The sequence below is a fragment of the Mustelus asterias genome, chromosome 21 (assembly GCF_964213995.1).
Source record: "Mustelus asterias chromosome 21, sMusAst1.hap1.1, whole genome shotgun sequence".
NCBI lineage: Eukaryota > Metazoa > Chordata > Chondrichthyes > Carcharhiniformes > Triakidae > Mustelus > Mustelus asterias.
This window is the reverse complement of record NC_135821.1, coordinates 80,804,788-80,824,464: the sequence shown is the minus strand read 5'-3', so window position 1 is coordinate 80,824,464 and position 19,677 is coordinate 80,804,788. Positions and strand designations below refer to the sequence as shown.

General features: G+C 44.3%; 1 protein-coding gene across 3 annotated transcripts in view; it reads left to right on the top strand.

The window, feature by feature from the left end:
* Positions 1 to 18,741, top strand: part of LOC144509453 (uncharacterized) — a 205,548-nt gene extending 186,807 nt beyond the window's left edge. For all 3 annotated transcript variants that reach the window (XM_078238356.1, XM_078238354.1, XM_078238355.1), the window contains exon 7: positions 14,288 to 18,741. In XM_078238356.1, the coding sequence (XP_078094482.1) occupies positions 14,288 to 14,449 (162 nt within the window). In that variant the 3' untranslated portion in view covers positions 14,450 to 18,741. The remainder of the gene's footprint in view (positions 1 to 14,287) is intronic.
* Positions 18,742 to 19,677: the final 936 nt, after the last annotated feature.

Genomic DNA, 19,677 nt, shown 5'->3' with positions numbered 1-19,677 from the left:
GGATTGTTTTCGCTGGAAAGGCGGCGGCTAAGAGGGGATCTTATTGAAACATATAAGATGATTAGAGGTTTAGATAGGGTGGATAGTGATAGCCTTTTTCCTCTGATGGAGAAATCCAGCACGAGGGGGCATGGCTTTAAATTGAGGGGGGGTAGTTATAGAACCGATGTCAGGGGTAGGTTCTTTACCCAGAGGGTGGTGAGGGATTGGAATGCCCTGCCAGCATCAGTTGTAAATGCGCCTAGTTTGGGGGCGTTTAAGAGATCCGTAGATAGGTTCATGGACGAAAAGAAATTGGTTTAGGTTGGAGGGTCACAGTTTTTTTTTAACTGGTCGGTGCAACATCGTGGGCCGAAGGGCCTGTTCTGCGCTGTAATGTTCTATGTTCTATGTTCTAAATGCTCATAAATCTTGTCCCTCAGGATCTTCTCCATCAGTTTACCAACCTCTGAGGTTAGACTCACCGGTCGGTAATTACCTGGGCTATCCCTATTCCCCTTCTTGAAAATAGGAACCACATCCGCAATCCTCCAATCCTCCGGCATCTCTCCCGTCTCCATCGATGACGCAAAGATCATCGCCAGAGGCTCTGCAATCTCTTCCTTCGCCTCCCACAGTAACCTGGGGTACATCCCATCCGGACCCGGTGACTTATCTATCTTGATGCCATTCAAAGATTCCAGCACAACCTCTTTGTTAAAGTCCGAATCTCAACCTTTTCAGTCCACCGCAAGCCCGCAGTACATCCACCCAGGTCCTTCTCCTCTGTGAAAACCGAGGCAAAATACTCATTAAGCACCTCTGCCATTTCTACTGGTTCCGTACAGACTTTCCCGCCTTCACCTTTTATAGGCCCTATTCCTTCACGTCTCATCCTTTTACTCCTCACATATTTATGGAATGCCTTAGGGTTTTCCTTAATCCTACCTGCCAAGGCCTTCTCGTGACCCCTTCTGGCTCTCCTAATTTCCTTCTTTAGTCCCTTCCTACAAGCCGTATACTCATCTAGATCCCTATCTTCGCCAAGCTCTCTGAACCTTTTGTACGCTTTCCTTTTCTTCTCGACTAGGTCCCGCACAGCTTTCGTGCACCACGGTTCCTTTAACCTACCAGCTCCTCCCTGTCTGTTTGGAATGTTGTCCTGAAGAACTCTGGACAGACATTCCTTGAAAAACTGCTTCCTCTCTTCAGTACATTTCCCCGAGAATACCTCCTTCCAATTTACTCCTCTAATTTGCTGCCTTATGTCTTCATATTTCCCCTTACTCCATATAAACGCTTTCCTAGCTTGCCTGATCCTCTCTTTTTCCATTGCAAGCATAAAGGAGATAGAGTTATGATCGCTATCCCCAAGATGCTCTCCCACCAAGAGATCTGACACCTGTCCAGGTTCATTGGTCAGTATCAGATCAAGTACAGCCTCTCCTCTTGTCGGCTTGTCCACATGGTGTGTCAGGAAACCCTCCTGAACACACCTAACAAACTCCTCCCCATCCAATCCCCTTACCCTAGGGATATTCCAATCTATGTTTGGGAAATTAAAGTCTCCCATCACAACAACTCTGCTATTATTGCAACTCTCCAGGATCTGTTTCCCTATCTGCTCCTCCATCTCCCTGTTACTATTGGGCAGCCTATAGAAAACTCCCAGCAAAGTGATCGACCCCTTCCCACTCCGAACTTCCACCCACAGAGACTCTGTAGACAATCCCTCCACAGCATACATCTTCTCTACAGCTGTGACACTATCCCTGATCAGCAGTGCCACTCCACCCCCTCTCTTGCCTCCCTCCCTGTCCTTCCTGAAACATCTGAATCCCGGCACCTGGAGTATCCAGTCCTGTCCCTGAGACATCCAAGTCTCTGTAATGGCCACCACATCACGCTTCCAGGCATCGATCCACGCTCTGAGCTCAGCTAGATAGTCAATATCTTTTCCTAAAGGTAGCGGAGTCTAAAACTAGAGGGCATAGGTTTAAGATGAGAGGGGAGAGATACAAAAGCGTCCAGAGGGGCAATCATTTCACACAGAGAGTCGTGAGTGTCTGGAATAAGCTGCCAGAGGTAGTAGTAGAGGCGGGTACAATTTTGTCTTTTAAAAAGCATTTAGACAGTTACATGGGGAAGATGGGTATCGAGGGATATGGGCCTAGCTTAGTGGTTTTAAAAAAAAGGGCGGCATGGACAAGTAGGGCTGAAGGGCCTGTTTTCATGCTGTAAACCTCTATGATAAGAAATAAGAAGGAGCCAAGAATAGATCCTCGGAGGTTCACCAGGAGTAACAGTTCGGGAGCGGGAAGAGAAGCCATTGATTCCCTGGCTCAGATTAAATAGTGAAGAGTGGAGCCAGGTGAAAACAGGTCACTCAGCTGATGGTGGAGAGGTGTTGGAGGAGGGTGGGATGATGAACTGTCAAAGGCTGTGGACGGGATAAGAAGCAGTGGGAGGGAAGAATTCCCTTTCCTACGGTTATGTAGGACATCATTTTGGTATTTTCAACCCATTGCACAAAGTGTTTTGTCACACTAACAACACAGTGTAAATTCTCTGAGCTTTGAGGTATTTTCATTTCGGCTATTCTGCATGCATCAAACTCTGGAAGAAATGTGAATCTCTGGAGTTTGCCTGTGAGCAGAGGCAATAGCGATTTGGTTTCTGATTATTAAGGCAATCAGCCCCATGAGGTGTTTACCTCTCCCACTTGCAAACTACCTCACCATTGTTTTTCTGGCTGTTCACAATTCTGGAATTGTTGTTTATGCCATTTTTTCCTTTACCCAGATCTGGAATAAGGTGTCTTTCCATCCCCATTCCATTAGGCCGGTGCCTTCCAGAACGGAGGAGGAGTGAGCCAGTGCCTTGCTATCATACAGTCAAAGCTAAGAACAGAAAATGTGTAATATTGTCAACACAAAGACCCTTTTTTGTTACCCATGAGTCACTCGGCTGACTCACAATGTTTGATTAATGTCAGGTAGCCATGGAGATTTTCATATTTGAGTTCCAGACTTCTGGATTACTGATGAGCATATTATTTGTAAGTGACTAGATGCCACAGACTCCAGTCTGTTCGAGTCTGTTTACATTTCCTCAAATGAGGATTTTCACAGGAATAGTGAGAATTGGACAATCGGTCCATATTCCTGAATCGGGGCAGTGCTGACTGTTGTTGGTGCTTTCAAAATATACACAGCTTTTCTGTCCTTGTAGCGAGAGGTGATTATCTCAGCACGATCTGTAAATCTCTGTGCTTAATCTCTGAGTACAGATTACAATGATGTTAACCAAGTGGTCACTCGGGAGATTTTCCTCTTCCTCAAGCACAAAAATGTGAGGTTGGGAATGAGCTAATCTAACAACACATGAGTATTTAGGAAAGTGAATTTGGAACATTATGCATGATCTTTGCCGGGACTAATTGTCTCGGTTCTGCCAATTTAATCATTTGAAGGGAAATTTTAGCAAATATCCTGAAACTGGTAAATTTGGCAAAACCTGGACCAGAGTTGAGTTGATCTCCTCCTCCCTCCAGTTGCTCTGTCCGAGTGAGTAAGATCAGTCTGTTCATCACTTCAATCTCTAGTTAGTTCCCTTTGCGTTCCCTGCTCAGGCACTTCGCTTTCAGTAGAACTAATTGGCTTTTGTTGGATGGATACTAGAGGGTTGGAGATAAAATTTTTAAGGTCAAGATTTCCATCGGTGTTTGCTGAAATGTGTGTGTGAGAGACTGTGTTCTGAGTCAGGAAAGATACTGAGAGCATGAAGCTAAAGCACTTATTTTATCTCCAAGTACCAATGCCCTAATAAACCCCCCACAGCGCTCCCTTATTAACTGAACCGCGTCTCTCTGCATCCAATGCCAAAAATGCTCTGTCTCCACTTAGTGACCACATGATTCTAAATAGCAAGGGCGTAATCAGACATGGAAAGTACTAAATTATCCCGTAATTTAGAGTAAATGCTACTCTTTAAGGATTAGAGGTCAAACTAGCACAATGTATCTGATGTTCCAGTGTCACTTGGTAACCATAACACTCCTCCTATTCCTTCAAATAAAGAACTGAATTTGGTGCTTTCAAACTTACTCTGCTCCAGTAACTATATAACTGCAAAAGAACAAATGCAAAAAGCAAAATTGTCACAGAGCCCCTGACAGAAAAACCCAACAGAGTATTCTTCAAGCTGCTGTTACTTTGATACTTTACTGTAGATAATCCCACAAAGGTTGACAAGTGAAAGTGAGTACATTACACAGGAATTCTTGGGTGGGTCCAGTTCCTGTAACAGCAAATATAGAACAGTGCAGCACAGTACAGGCCCTTTGGCCCTCGGTGTAGTGCCGAGCTTTGTCCAAAAACAAGATCAAGCTATCCCACTCCCTATCATTCTAGTGTGCTCCCTGTGCCTATCCAATAACCGCTTGAAAGTTCCTAAAGTGTCCGACTCCACTATCACAGCAGGCAGTCCATTCCACACCCCAACCACTCTCTGAGTAAAGAACCTACCTCGGACATCCTTCCTACATCTCCCACCACGAACCTTATAGTTATGCCCCCTAGAACAGTTACATCCACCTGAGGAAATAGTCTCTGAACGTCCACTCTGTCTATCCCCCTCATCATCTTATAAACCTCTATTAAGTCGTCTCTCATCCTTCTCCGCTCTAAAGAGAAAAGCCCTAGCTCCCTCAACCTTTCCTCATAAGACCTACCCTCCAAACCAGGCAGCATCCTGGTAAATCTCCTCTGCACTCTTTCCAGTGCTTCCACATCCTTTTTATAGTGAGGTGACCAGAACTGCACACAATATTCCAAATGTGGTCTCACCAAGGTCCAGTACAGTTGCAGCATAACCCCACGGCTCTTAAACTCCAACCCCCTGTTAATAAAAGCTAACACACTATAGGCCTTCTTCACGCCTCTATCCACTTGAGTGGCAACCTTCAGAGATCTGTGGATATGAACCCCAAGATCTCTCTGTTCCTCCACATTCCTCCCTACCCTGCCGTTGACCCTGTAATCCGCATTCAAATTTGTCCTACCAAAATGAATCACCTCGCACTTATCAGGGTTAAACTCCATCTGCCATTTTTCAGTCCAGCTCTGCATCCTACCAATGTCTCTTTGCAGCCTAGAACAGCCCTCCACCTCATCCACGACTCCACCAATCTTGGTGTCATCAGCAAATTTACTGACCCACCCTTCAGCCCCCTCCTCCAAGTCATTGTCCAGACAGAATGAGACAGAGAGAGAGATTTATTGCAGGAGTGCTGGGGTAAGAGATCTACTTTAAAAATACTTTCAATTTAAAAATAAGATTTTTAATTTAGTTTAAATTACTTTTTAACGGGTGTTTTTAAAAAACAAAACGTTGAACTCTAACCCGGAAGTAGGCCGCTGGGTGTTCTGGGAAGGGTCTAATTTTTCTTCAGCGTGCGGGAGGTGTATAAGTAGGCCGCACTATCCAGCGGGCAGCGGAGTGAGCAGGGAGCAGAGTGAGAGCTAAAGGGCTTTGGCAGATAAGGGCGAGGCAAGGTAGGATTACTTCTTATTTTGTAATAACTTAAACTAGGTAATTGTGATGGAGGGTCATGTGATGTGTTGTTTCTGCATGATGTGGGAGCTGGTGGTTCCCAGTGAGCATGTCTGCAGCAAGTGTTGGTTGCTTGAGGAACTCCGGCTCAGGGTTGATGAGCTGGAGTCTGAGCTTCAGACACTGCGACACATCAGGGAGGGGGAGAGTTACCTGGACACTGTGTTTCAGGAGGCAGTAACACCCCTTAGACTAACTAATTCAGCCGGGGGTCAGGGACAAGAGGGTGTGGCTGCGAGTGAGGCAGGAATTGGGGTCCAGAAGATAGAGTTGCAAGAGCCTCAGTCCCTGAATCTGTACAACAGGTTTGAGATTCTTGCTCCCAGTGTGGACGGGAACGGGGACTGCAGGGAGGATGGGCAAACTGCCCACGGCACCGTGGTGCAGGGAGCCGTTCAGGTGGAGGAAGAAAAAAGAAATGTAGTGGTAATTGGGGATAGTGTAGTTAGGGGCATTGACACTGTTCTTTATGACCAGGATCGAGAATCCCGAAGGTTGTGTTGCCTGCCTGGTGCTCGGGTCCAGGATATCTCATCTGGGCTGCAGAGGAACTTGGATTGGGAGGGTAAAAATCCAGTTGTAGTGGTCCAAGTAGGTGCCATAGATATAGGCAGAACAGGAACAGAGGTTCTGCAGAGGGAGTATGAAAAGCTAGGAGCCAAATTAAAAAGCAGAACCAACAAGGTGGTAATCTCTGGATTACTGCCTGAGCCACAAGCGAATTGGCACAGGGTCAATAAGATTAAGGAGGTAAATGCGTGGCTCAAAGATTGGTGTGGGAGGAATGGGTTTGAATTCATGGGACATTGGCACCAGTATTGGGGAAGATGGGACCTGTTCCGATGGGATGGTCTTCGTCTGAATCGTGCTGGGACCAGAGTCCTGGCGAATCGTATAACCAGGGCTGTAAATAGGGCTTTAAACTAAATAGTGGGGGGGAGGGTTCAGGGGTATGGGGAATTACAAAATCAAAGGTAAAGGAGAGGGTACAAGTGAAGGTTAATGATGAGGACATTCATCTCGTTAAAGGAGTCAAGGGCTCAGGCAGAGTAAAAAAGGTGACAAACCCAAGAAGGGAGGTGTTCAACGCAGTGCAAGGAGATGGTCTGGGGAAGGATAACCAGTTTGCGACAGGTAGGGACAGAGCGTGCAATCAAAAGAATGCACTAACAAATCGGGTCCATATAAAGACTAGCATAAAGACACTTTACCTGAATGCACGGAGCATTCAAAACAAAGTGAATGAGTTGATGGCACAAATCAGTACAAATGGGTATGATCGAGTGGCCATTACAGAAACGTGGTTGCAGGGTGACCAGGACTGGGAACTGAATATCCAGCAGTATCAGACATTTTGGAAGGATGGACAGGAAGGAAAAGGAGGTGGGCTAGCTCTGTTAATTAAAGATAACATCAGGGCGGTAGTGAGAGACGATATAGGCTCGAAGGAGCAGAATGTGGAATCGTTGTGGGTGGAGATAAGGAATAGTAAGGGGAGAAAGTCACTGGTGGGCGTGGTCGAGAGGCCCCCAAATAATAACTTTGAGGTGGGTCGGGCTATAAACAAGCAAATAATGGATGCGTGCAAAAACGGAACAGCAATAATCATGGGGGATTTTAACCTGCATATTGATTGGTTGACTCAAGTCGGACACGGTGGACTTAAGGAAGAGTTCTTAGAATGCTGTCGGGATAGTTTCCTCGAACAGTATGTTACAGAACCTACGAGGGAGCGAGTTATCTTGGATCTGGTCCTGTGTAATGAGACAGGTAAAATTAATGATCTTCTTGTGAGGGATCCTCTTGGAATGAGTGATCACAATATGGTTGAATTTCTAATACAAATGGAGGGAGAGAAAGTAGGGTCCCAAACCAGTGTCCTCTGCTTGAACAGAGGGGAGTACAATAGGATGAGGGCAGAATTGGCTAATGTAGACTGGGAACACAGACTAGTTGGTAGGACAGCTGAGCAACAGTGGCAGATTTTTAAGGAGATTTTTCTCAGTACTCAGCAAAAATATATTCCTGTGATAAAGAAGGAATGTAAGAAAAGGGATAACCAGCCGTGGATAACTCAAGAAATAGAGGAGAGTATTAAATTAAAAATTGATGCGTACAGAGTGGCCAAAACTAGTGGGGAATTAGAAGATTGGGAAAGCTTTAAAAAACAAAGAACTACAAAGAAAGCGATAAAGAAAGGAAAGATAGATTATGAAACTAAACAAGCACAAAATATAAAAACTGATAGTAAAAGTTTTTACAAATATATGAAAAGGAAAAGAGTAGCTAAAGTAAATGTTGGACCCTTAGAAGACGAGAAGAGGGATTTAATAATGGGAAACAAGGAAATGGCCGAGGCCTTAAACAAGTTTTTTGTGTCGGTCTTCACGGTAGAGGACACAAATAGCTGACCGAAAATTGATGGTCGTGGGACTGTAGGGGGTGAGGTCCTTAAAACGATTACTATTACTAAAGAGGTAGTGCTTGGTAGGCTAATGGGACTAAAGGTAGACAAGTCCCCGGGCCCGGATGGAATGCATCCCAGGGTTCTGAAAGAAATGGCAGAAGTAATAGTGGATGTGTTGGTTGTAATTTATCAAAATTCGCTGGACTCTGGGGAAGTGCCGGCTGATTGGAAAACAGCTAATGTGACGCCACTGTTTAAAAAAGGAGGTAGACAAAAGGCGGGTAACTACAGGCCGGTTAGCTTAACGTCCGTAGTTGGGAAATTGCTGGAATCCATCATTAAAGAAGAAATAGCAGGACACCTGGAAAAAAATGGTTCGATCAAGCAGACGCAGCATGGATTCATCAAGGGAAAGTCGTGTTTGATGAATTTATTGGATTTTTATGAAGATGTAACGAGTGCGGTTGACAGAGGGGAACCGGTGGATGTGGTGTTTTTGGATTTCCAGAAGGCGTTCGATAAGGTGCTTCAGAAAAGGTTGCTGCAGAAGATTAAGGTACACGGAGTTGGGGGTAAAGTGTCAGCGTGGATTGAGGATTGGCTTTCTAACAGGAAGCAGAGAGTTGGAATAAATGGGTGCTTTTCTGGTTGGCAGTTGGTGACTAGTGGCGTGCCGCAGGGATCGGTGCTGGGGCCTCAACTGTTTACCATATACATAGACGATCTGGAGGAGGGGACCGAGTGTAGGGTAACAAAGTTTGCGGATGATACAAAGATGAGTGGGAAAGCGAATTGTGTGGAGGATGCGGAAAGTCTGCAGAGAGATTTGGATAGGCTAAGTGAGTGGGCGAGGATCTGGCAGATGGAGTATAACGTTGACAAGTGTGAGGTTATCCACTTTGGAAGGAATAATAGGAAAATGGACTATTATTTAAATGGTGAAAAATTACAACATGCTACTGTGCAGAGGGACCTGGGGGTCCTTGTGCATGAATCGCAAAAACTCAGTTTGCAGGTGCAGCAGGTGATCAAGAAGGCAAATGGAATGTTGGCCTTTATTGCAAAGGGGATGGAGTATAAAAGCAGGGAGGTCTTGCTGCAATTGTACAAGGTACTGGTGAGGCCGCAACTGGAGTACTGTGTGCAATTTTGGTCCCCTTATTTGCGGAAGGATGTATTGGCCTTGGAGGGAGTACAGAGAAGGTTCACCAGGTTGATACCGAAGATGAGGGGGTTAGCTTATGAGGTGAGATTGAGTAGATTGGGCCTGTACTCGTTGGAGTTTAGAATGCTGAGACATATAAGATAATGAAGGGGCTCGACAGGGTGGAGGCAGATAGATTCTTTCCACTTAGAAAGGAAACAAGAACTAGAGGACACAGCCTCAAAATAAGGGGGAGTCAGTTTAGGACAGAGTTGAGGAGGAACTTCTTCTCTCAGAGGGTAGTGAATCTCTGGAATTGAAGCAGTGGAGGCTACCTCGTTAAATATGTTTAAGTCACAGGTAGATAGATTTCTGATCAATAAGGGAATTAAGGGTTATGGGGAGCCGGCGGGCAAGTGGAACTAAACCACTATCAGATCAGCCATGATCTTATTGAATGGCGGGGCAGGCTCAAGGGGCTAGATGGCCTACTCCTGCTCCTATTTCTTATGTTCTTATTGATAAAAATCACAAATAGCAGAGGACCCAGCACTGATTCCTGTGGTACACCGCTGGTAACTGGTCTCCAGTCTGAAAATTTTCCATCCATCACCACCCTCTGTCTTCTATGAGATAGCCAGTTACTTATCCAATCGGCCAAATTTCCCTCTATCCCACACCTCCTCACTTTCTTCATGAGTCGACCATGGGGAACCTTATCAAACGCCTTACTAAAATCCATGTATACGACATCAACTGCTCTACCTTCATCTACACACTTAGTTACCTCCTCAAAGAATTCAATCAAATTTGTGAGGCAAGACTTACCCTTCATGAATCCATGTTGACTATCCCGGATTAAGCTGCATCTTTCCAAATAGGTCATAAATCCTATCCCTCAGGATCTTTTCCATTAACTTACCGACCACCGAAGTAAGACTAACCGGCCTATAATTACCAGGGTCATTCCTATTTCCTTTCCTGAACAGAGGAACAACATTCGCCACTCTCCAGTCCTCTGGCACTATCCCCGTGATGTGGAGATGCCGGCGTTGGATGGGGGTAAACACAGTCGGAGTTTTAACAACACCAGGTTAAAGTCCAACAGGTTTATTTGGTAGCAAATACCATGGTATTTGGTATTTGCCATGGTAAATGGTATTTGCTACCAAATAAGCCTGTTGGACTTTAACCAGGTGTTGTTAAAACTCTTACTGTGACTATCCCCGTGGACAGTGAGGACCCAAAGATCAATGCCAAAGGCTCTGCAATCTCATCCCTTGCCTCCCAAAGAATCCTAGGATCTATCCCATCTGGCCCAGGGGACTTATCAGGTTTTTCAAAATTGCTAATACACCTTCTCTCAGAACATCCACCTCCTCCAGCCTATCAGCCTGTATCACACTCTCATCCTCAAAAACATGGCCCCTCTCCTTGGTGAACACTGAAGAAAAGTATTCATTCATCGCCTCTCCTATCTCTTCTGACTCCATGCACAAGTTCCCACTACTGTCCTTGACCGGCCCCTACCTCAACCTGGTCATTCTTTTATGTCTCACCTAAGAGTAAAAAGCCTTGGGGTTTTCCTTGATCCCACCCGCCAAGGACTTCCCATGCCCCCTCCTAGCTCTCCTAAGCCCTTTTTTTAGCTCATTCCTTGCTACCTTGTAACGCTCAAGCGACCCAACTGAACCTTGTTTTCTCATCCTTACATACGCTTCCTTTTTCCTCTTGACAAGACATTCAACCTCTTTTGTGAACCATGGTTCCCTCACTTGGCCATTTCCTCCCTGCCTGACAGGGACATACCTATCAAGGACACGCAGTATTTGTTCCTTGAACAAGTTCCACTTTTGATTTGTGCCTTTCCCTGACAGTTTCTGTTCCCATCTTACGCTCCCTAATTCTTGCCTAATCGCATCATAATTACCTCTCCCCCAATTATAAACCTTGCCCTGCCATATGGCCCTATCCCTCTCCATTGCAATAATGAAAGACACTGAATTGTGGTCACTATCTCCAAAGTATATTGTGTAAAATATATTGTGTAACAGTTTTATTCTTTTCATGGGATGTGGGCGTTGCTGGCTGGCCAGCATTTATTGCCCATCCCTAATTGTCCTTGAACTGAGTGGTTTGCTAGGCTATTTCAGAGGGCATTTAAGAGTCAACCACATTGCTGTGGGTCTGGAGTCACATGTAGGCTAGGCCAGTAGTGACTACAGATTTCATTCCCTAAAGGGCATTCGTGAACCAGAAGGGGTTTTTACACAGAGAGGTACAAGAACATGCTCTTACTCACAACGAGGATTACCAAATGGTCAATGAAGCCATTGATCCTTGTGGCAGGATCTGTAATTATATCTCCAGATATCTTGCTGTGATGGTTTTACACCAGGATGGGTTAGTTGGATCTGAGATGGGTGCAGGTACTATATTCTAACGCTCCATCAGTAGGATATTGCCTTTTATTTTCAAACTCCAATCACATTACAACCCCCCCCCCCCCTCCCACATCCCCCTCCACCCAGAGTATATTCTGTGTCCTTGCCACCCTCGGTGCTTCCTCCAAGTGGTGTTCGACATGGAGGAATACTGATTCATCAGCCGAGGGGATGGTAAGTGGTAATCGACAGGAGATTTCCTTACTCATGTTTGCCTTGATGCCGTGAGACTTCATGGGGTCCAGAGTCGATGGCTGGAATTTTACCGCCCCACCTGCCACGGGAATCTGAGCAGGCGAGGGACAGAGCATGGAAAGTTCCATTGGCCTCGGGCGGGATTTTCTGGTTTCGGAATGAGCAAAGCTGTAAAATTCCGCCTGATGTTTTCTTTGTTGAATGAAACAGAAGGGTTTGCTCGACCATTTCAGAGGACAACTGAGAGACAACCACATTGCTGTGGGTCTGGAGTCACATGTAGGCCAGACCGGATAAGGACATTAGTGAACCAGATTTTTTTTTGCAACAATCAACAATGGTTTCATAGTCATCGTTAGATTTTTAATTCCAGATTTTTATTGTGCTTTTAAATTCCACCATCTGTGTAGTGGGATTTGAACCCGGCTCCCCAGGGCATTAAGAACATAAGAAATAGGAGCAGGAGTAGGCCATCTAGCCCCTCGAGCCTGCCCCGCCATTCAATAAGATCATGGCTGATCTGACGTGGATCAGTACCACTTACCCGCCTGATCCCCATAACCCTTAATTCCCTTACCGATCAGGAATCCATCCATCCGCGCTTTAAACATATTCAGCGAGGTAGCCTCCACCACCTCAGTGGGCAGAGAATTCCAGAGATTCACCACCCTCTGGGAGAAGAAGTTCCTCCTCAACTCTGTCTTAAACCGACCCCCCTTTATTTTGAGGCTGTGTCCTCTAGTTTTAACTTCCTTACTAAGTGGAAAGAATCTCTCCGCCTCCACCCTATCCAGCCCCCGCATTATCTTATAAGTCTCCATAAGATCCCCCCTCATCCTTCTAAACTCCAACGAGTACAAACCCAATCTCCTCAGCCTCTCCTCATAATCCAAACCCCTCATCTCCGGTATCAACCTGGTGAACCTTCTCTGCACTCCCTCCAATGCCAATATATCCTTCCTCATATAAGGGGACCAATACTGCACACAGTATTCCAGCTGCGGCCTCACCAATGCCCTGTACAGGTGCATCAAGACATCCCTGCTTTTATATTCTATCCCCCTCGCGATATAGGCCAACATCCCATTTGCCTTCTTGATCACCTGTTGTACCTGCAGACTGGGCTTTTGCGTTTCATGCACAAGGACCCCCAGGTCCCTTTGCACGGTAGCATGTTTTAATTTGTTTCCATTGAGATAGTAATCCCATTTGTTATTATTTCCTCCAAAGTGTATAACCTCGCATTTCTCAACGTTATACTCCATTTGCCATATCCTCGCCCACTCACTCAGCCTGTCCAAATCTCTCTGCAGATCTTCTCCATCCTCCACACGATTCACTTTTCCACTTATCTTTGTGTCGTCTGCAAACTTCGTTACCCTACACTCCGTCCCCTCCTCCAGATCATCTATATAAATGGTAAATAGAACATAGAACATAGAACATTACAGCGCAGAACAGGCCCTTCGGCCCACGATGTTGCACCGACCAGTTAAAAAAAAAAAACTGTGACCCTCCAACCTAAACCAATTTCTTTTCGTCCATGAACCTATCTACGGATCTCTTAAACGCCCCCAAACTAGGCGCATTTACAACTGATGCTGGCAGGGCATTCCAATCCCTCACCACCCTCTGGGTAAAGAACCTACCCCTGACATCGGTTCTATAACTACCCCCCCTCAATTTAAAGCCATGCCCCCTCGTGCTGGATTTCTCCATCAGAGGAAAAAGGCTATCACTATCCACCCTATCTAAACCTCTAATCATCTTATATGTTTCAATAAGATCCCCCTTAGCCGCCGCCTTTCCAGCGAAAACAATCCCAAATCCCTCAGCCTCTCCTCATAGGATCTCCCCTCCATACCAGGCAACATCCTGGTAAACCTCCTCTGCACCCTCTCCAAAGCCTCCACATCCTTCCTGTAATGTGGGGACCAGAACTGCACACAGTACTCCAAGTGCGGCCGCACCAGAGTTGTGTACAGTTGCAACATAATGCTACGACTCCTAAATTCAATCCCCCTACCAATAAACGCCAAGACAGTTGCGGCCCGAGTTCCGATCCCTGCGGCACGCCACTAGTTACCTTCCTCCAACCAGAAAAACACCCATTTATTCCGACTCTTTGCTTCCTGTCGGATAGCCAGTCCCCAATCCACTTTAACACACTACCCCCAACTCCGTGTGCCCTAATCTTCTTCAGCAGCCTTTTATGGGGCACCTTATCAAACGCTGGGTCTCTGGGTTACTGGTCCAATGACAATACCATTGCACCACTGTCTGCCCTCTGAGCCACGGGGACGAGCCTATTTGTGAAACTTCAGTGGAATTGGTTGTGCTGCTTTGGGGAAATGGTCAAAATATTCAGTAATAAATTCCTGTAAAAATGCAACTCCATTTCCAAATGGTTGGCAACTGATGCGAGGTTGTTTCTGAGCTTTGATTGTATCATTTATCTTCTGTCGAGCAACTGTGACCGAAAACTCTTTTTCTTCCTCAATGTAGGGAAACTGGAGAAAGGAAATGGACAGCTTGCTCTGCAGGAGGGTAACTGAAGAACTTAAGCATCAACCCTCAGGGTCTTGCCGAGCGAAAGGTCAAAGTGTACCTGCCTCGGAAGACAAACAATCCAAAATAAGCAATTCTTCAGAAAAACCTCTCTGCTGAAAAATAATGGCCTTTTAATGCAAAAAAAATGGACATTTGCCTGGGACACTGCACCATTTACTTTGTACTGTAACTGAAAGCAGAAGAAGTGTGATTGTGCTAAAATTATAGTCTGAGATTAAAGGAGAGGGTGCCGGGGCAAATATAATTTCTGTTAGATATTCTGGATTGTGCAATTGTATCGCCACCTTCTGGATACGAATGCTATAAACTTGGAACAAGATACTTGTTACAGAAGGTGGTTGCGACTGTTAATCTGTCATTGAGCATATAACCTTTCCTTGTCTAAACTAATAAGTTTAAAAAGAATCAGTAGGAAGCACACTTATTGTATAAAATGAGGGGATTTGGGGTTGCTTTATTTGTGAATCAACAACCAGCAGTCATTTAGAAATTTATTCTCTACATTAACTTATAATGCGGAAAGGCTTTGATAACTTGAACGCAGCGGCAAAGAAAGAAATAAAAGTCCTCAGTTAAAAATTAGAGACCATCTTGCCAATGATCTCGGTGAAGAGGTCACTTTGTTGCATTGAGCTAGTGTTTTTGAAGCTGTAAATAGATTGTTAGCACACTATCTCCCAAGACACAGGCTGTCATTTGACTTTCACAAGTTGCCTATCATTTTTTTCCCTTCCACACTCTCTTTATCGTGAAGGTGATGGTGAATCTTTAACCTGGATCGTTTCAGCTCGCAAAGGCAGGAAACTTGGGCATTGATTTCCTTTTGTGATTTCACAATGTGGCATTGATCTGGGGCAATGGGAGAAAGTTACAAGATCCGATTCTGCTTCCTGCCAAAATGGCTCCATGTCCAGCCAGAAACCCAGCTCCAGTCCCAATTCCGTGTAATTGGATCACTGCAGGTCTTATTTTCCTCATAGTTTGCTGGGTAATGAAGGGCCTGGCCCAAGGGTAACCAATCAACTGAAGGTGCTTTCTAATCGTCACTGGCTTACAACACCACTTTCATCCCATGAGTTCTATATTTGAGAAAGAAGATCAGGACAGAGATGAAGATGTTCCCTTTCTTGGTGGCTCCACAGCTAAATTACTCTGTCGGAAATAGGGCTTTGATTCATGTTTCTGATGAGCTAATTTTCAGCCTTTAGTTGACTGGTTCTTGGGGATTAAAAGCCAAAATCAAATGCATCATATTTCGGGGAGTTAGAACTCCCTGGAAACTGTCTGCCTATCCCCAGTAAGTTAGCATGATTAATTAGCTCATTTCTCTCGTTTTTTCTGAAGAGGTTTTCCATTCCCCTCCCCACTGATTTATTTGTACAACATTCGTCCTTCACTGGATAGCACGTTTATTTGAGTTTTGTTGGGATGAATGTTGTCCTAGTTTATTTCAATAATCTCACATGAGAACACTGAATTCCCTTTGGGCTTGTGCAAATAGAGTCAGGAATCTGGCATTTTTTTCTTTCAGTCATTCCAAAGCTTTCTGCAAACACTCCAATTACCATGAACCTTGTACTCTGTGTAAACGCACTGTTCTCGATATCTTGTTCCCAGCAAGTCAGTACATAAATATCACACGCATGCGCGCACATATATATATATATAAAATATATAACTCTACTGTCAGCACCTGTCTTCCTGTACAGTGAAACCATTAACTCTTGCTTTTATTTTAATAAAGGAACAGGCCTCTGCTTTAGCATTGGGACTGGCTTTACGAGCTCCTTTACAATGTGAGCGAGCACATCCCAAAACTGTCACAGGTGAGGAGAGAAGGAGTAAAAATCAGTATCAATGTCCACTTATCTGTTTCCCCTTTACCGCCACACACACCGGCCAGATCAGATTCCATTTGCTCTCTTGAAACTTTGCACTTTTCAAACTTTGCACTTTCTTTTTCCCAGTCCCTCCCCCTCTCTCCCCCCGCCTCCCCTGTCCTGTCAACATCCAACTGTCGAGAGGAGAAACTCGCTTTCTCTGTCAATGTAAAACAGGTAACGACAAACTCAGCCATGACCTGTCCTAAAAGAATCATTTGGTTTAACCCAAGCGTGGTCGTGTAATTGATTTCCATGATGATCATCCCACTTAAAACAGACATCAGTCTGGTGATTCCACCGGGAAAATTCCATGTTTCAAATGATTCTCTGAAACGCTATTCCACCTGATCTCTGTATTATTAGTTTGATTCTGTTGGTGAGTTAACAGGTTCACACCACGTGTGAATTTGATTTAATCTTTCAATTAATACTAGTAGCAACTGTCCTGTTTGTTAGGATTGCAGTGAAACTTACAGCAGTCCTCTTTAAACAATAATAGTTGCTGTTTGAGATTGTCCCACATCTAAATCCTTTTGTTTGACATTTATGCACTTACTCCGTGTTAATGCACAGCTGCTGTGTGTGAAACGGCTGCCCAAGTGTAAAATACAATTGTAATTTGCAGGAGAAACAGAGAAATATAAAATGTGGATTGGAAACATGAAGTATTCATCATTACTTAGGTTTAACACAGTGCAGTGGAATCCACTTCTGCCAAACTGGAAATGTGGAATGGTTTTACGTTCTGATACACACTAATGTTGTCATCCTCAGTGATCAGTCGATCGTTAAATGGCAGTGTGCCCATCACGGGGAACAATTCTAAACTTAGCAGCTTTCAGTTCTTCTAGTTTGATGGGTATGCATTATAAAATGGAACTGTTTTTGCATCGAGAATCTAAGGTGTTTTGGAGTTAGTCTGAGCACGAGAACTAATCAAATAATCCGTTTTGTCACTGGCCTTAAAAGGGCCTCACATTGGCTAACATCAATTATTTTTTAAAGTTTTTACAAAACGCACTTGCAAGGCGACAAACTGATTCTAACGACAATATTTGGCTTACATTTATAATTTAAAATTTAATTTTTAATTTTCTTCAATGCAAATGTCTATTTACAAAACAGAAGTGGAGCAAGGTTAAACAGCTGAAGCCAAATTATACTTTTATATTTCTAAACTTTTTACAGGCCAACAGGTTCAGTGGAGCTTTGGGGTGGGGCAAAGGAAATAAAAGATGCATTTTGTCCACGTTACTATGCTCTACATTTGAGGTTTAATTCCACAATTTCTCAGGGTGCATTTAAAAGTTCAAGCTCACTTTCACAATTCTAAATCTATGCTGCATTAATTAGAAATAGTCTAAGACTCACCTGAATGGTTAATTCATTGTGGACCATTTGCTTCCTGTCCAAGAATCCAGTCTCTCTTAACTGGACATTGTTCCAGGATGTTCTTGCATCTGCTCCATCCTGTTCAGGACAGTTGTGAAAAATTCCAAAGTTCCCAGCACCATAAGTGCCAGTGAGTGACGATGACTCTTCACACTGAAAGAACACTCAATATTCATCAGCTCTCTAGATTTTGAATCTTTGTACTAAGGGGGTTTCCTACTTTCCTGCTGTAACTGGGGATTCAGGAAGGGTTCCACAGGTGATTATTACAATGTAAATGTTGAAAATTGTTTGATATTCTTTGTTTCACTTTCTGCACTGGTTAAAAATTGCAATTGCAGTTTAAATCTTGGATTAAACTTCCCAGACAGGGTTGAGTGAGCTGGTTTATGAATCAACAGCCAAATTGCAAACTAAGGGGACGACCCTTCCAGTGTGACCTGTTATCCCATTGCTTTAACAGGACCAAAGGAATTTTATCTCTTAAACAAGACGTTCTCCTGGACACCACAATCATGATGTTCAGAGCCCTTCGAACTTTCGCAAACTCCTATTGATTGGACCACTTAAAATATGTTGATATTTGTTACATAAATAATCATTAATTTGAATAGACAATGTTTTCTCCTTTTGTCGATAACCAAACTATTATAATGATTGGTTAAAATGGAGACATTTTGGCCAGCTCCCTCATTCCTTTATTCTGAAATTTGTATCTCTACTGCCAATTTTCTGAATCTTAACTGCGGTGTGAATGCAAAGGAATAAGAACATACGACACGTGGTATGTTAGACGTTGCATTTTATTGCAGCCTAGTTGGTCATTAACATGGGCAATGGCCTTAATAATTGAACTTAATCACTTGAGGGGATAAACTATGATTTTCAAAGGTTTTTTAGGAAAATATTACTAGTGCAATGACACACACACATATATATAAATATATATATTTCTTTACTGTTAATAAATTAGCAAATGAATTTCCAACCTGTCTCACTTTCATGTGTCTATCTTGAACATTGTAAGATGAGGGGGAAGTAAATGTCAGTGCTCACCCTGACTGTATATATGATCCTGCAAAGAAATTGAAATTAATAAAGTTGCATTAATTAAATGTCACAAACTGTTTAACATCCTTAAATAAAGGGTGGCACGGTGGCACAGTGGTTAGCACTGCCGCCTCACAGCGTCAGGGACCCGGGTTCAATTCCAGCCTTGGGCCACTGTCTGTGCAGAGTCTGCATGTTCTCCCCGTGTCTGCATGGGTTTCCTCCGGGTGCTCCGGTTTCCTCCCACACTCCAAAGATGTGCGGGTTGGGTTGATTGGCCGTGCTAAATTGCCCCATGGTGTCAGGGGATGAGCGCCAAATTCTCCGTCTCTGGCAGCAGTGGTGGGTGTGAACGGCCGGAGGATTCCGGCCAATGTGGCAGACATTTGCTGGGTTTCTGTTGTGCTTATCTGGAATTATTACTTGGCATCTTTGGGAGAATCTCCTATTAAATATTGGCCAGACCAGAGTGGAGAAACCCCCAAACCAAAATAACCAAACTTACTGAATAACCATCACATGGAGAAATTACCAATGTTCCACTTCATTGCTTTTACTTTAACACAAATCTGAACAAATAGAAATTACACCAGAATTAACAGGACAGTTAAACTTCACATGAAAATGTAATTTATTTAGTCAATACGGGGGGGTGCGATTCTCCCAGCTCACTGTGCTGCTCGAGCAACCAAGTGATTGGGAGGCCAGCAGTGCGGGGCTACTGGGCATGCGCCGATCTTGGCGCTCACAGATTGGCACATGCGCAGTGGCGCACTCAGTGCTTTGCTGCCGGCCTCTCCAGCGGGAATAGGCCCTGCCCACAACTTTTTGGAGTGATTCACGCTACTGCACTCTGCAGTGCACAGAGTGTGGGAGATTCTTGTTGAAACTCCCACTGAAAAAACCAACAGGATTTACTCCAGTTTTTATGTGAATTCGACACTTTGTATTTTTTAGGGAGAATCCCACTCTCAATGTCTGGCACAACCACAAGCATTC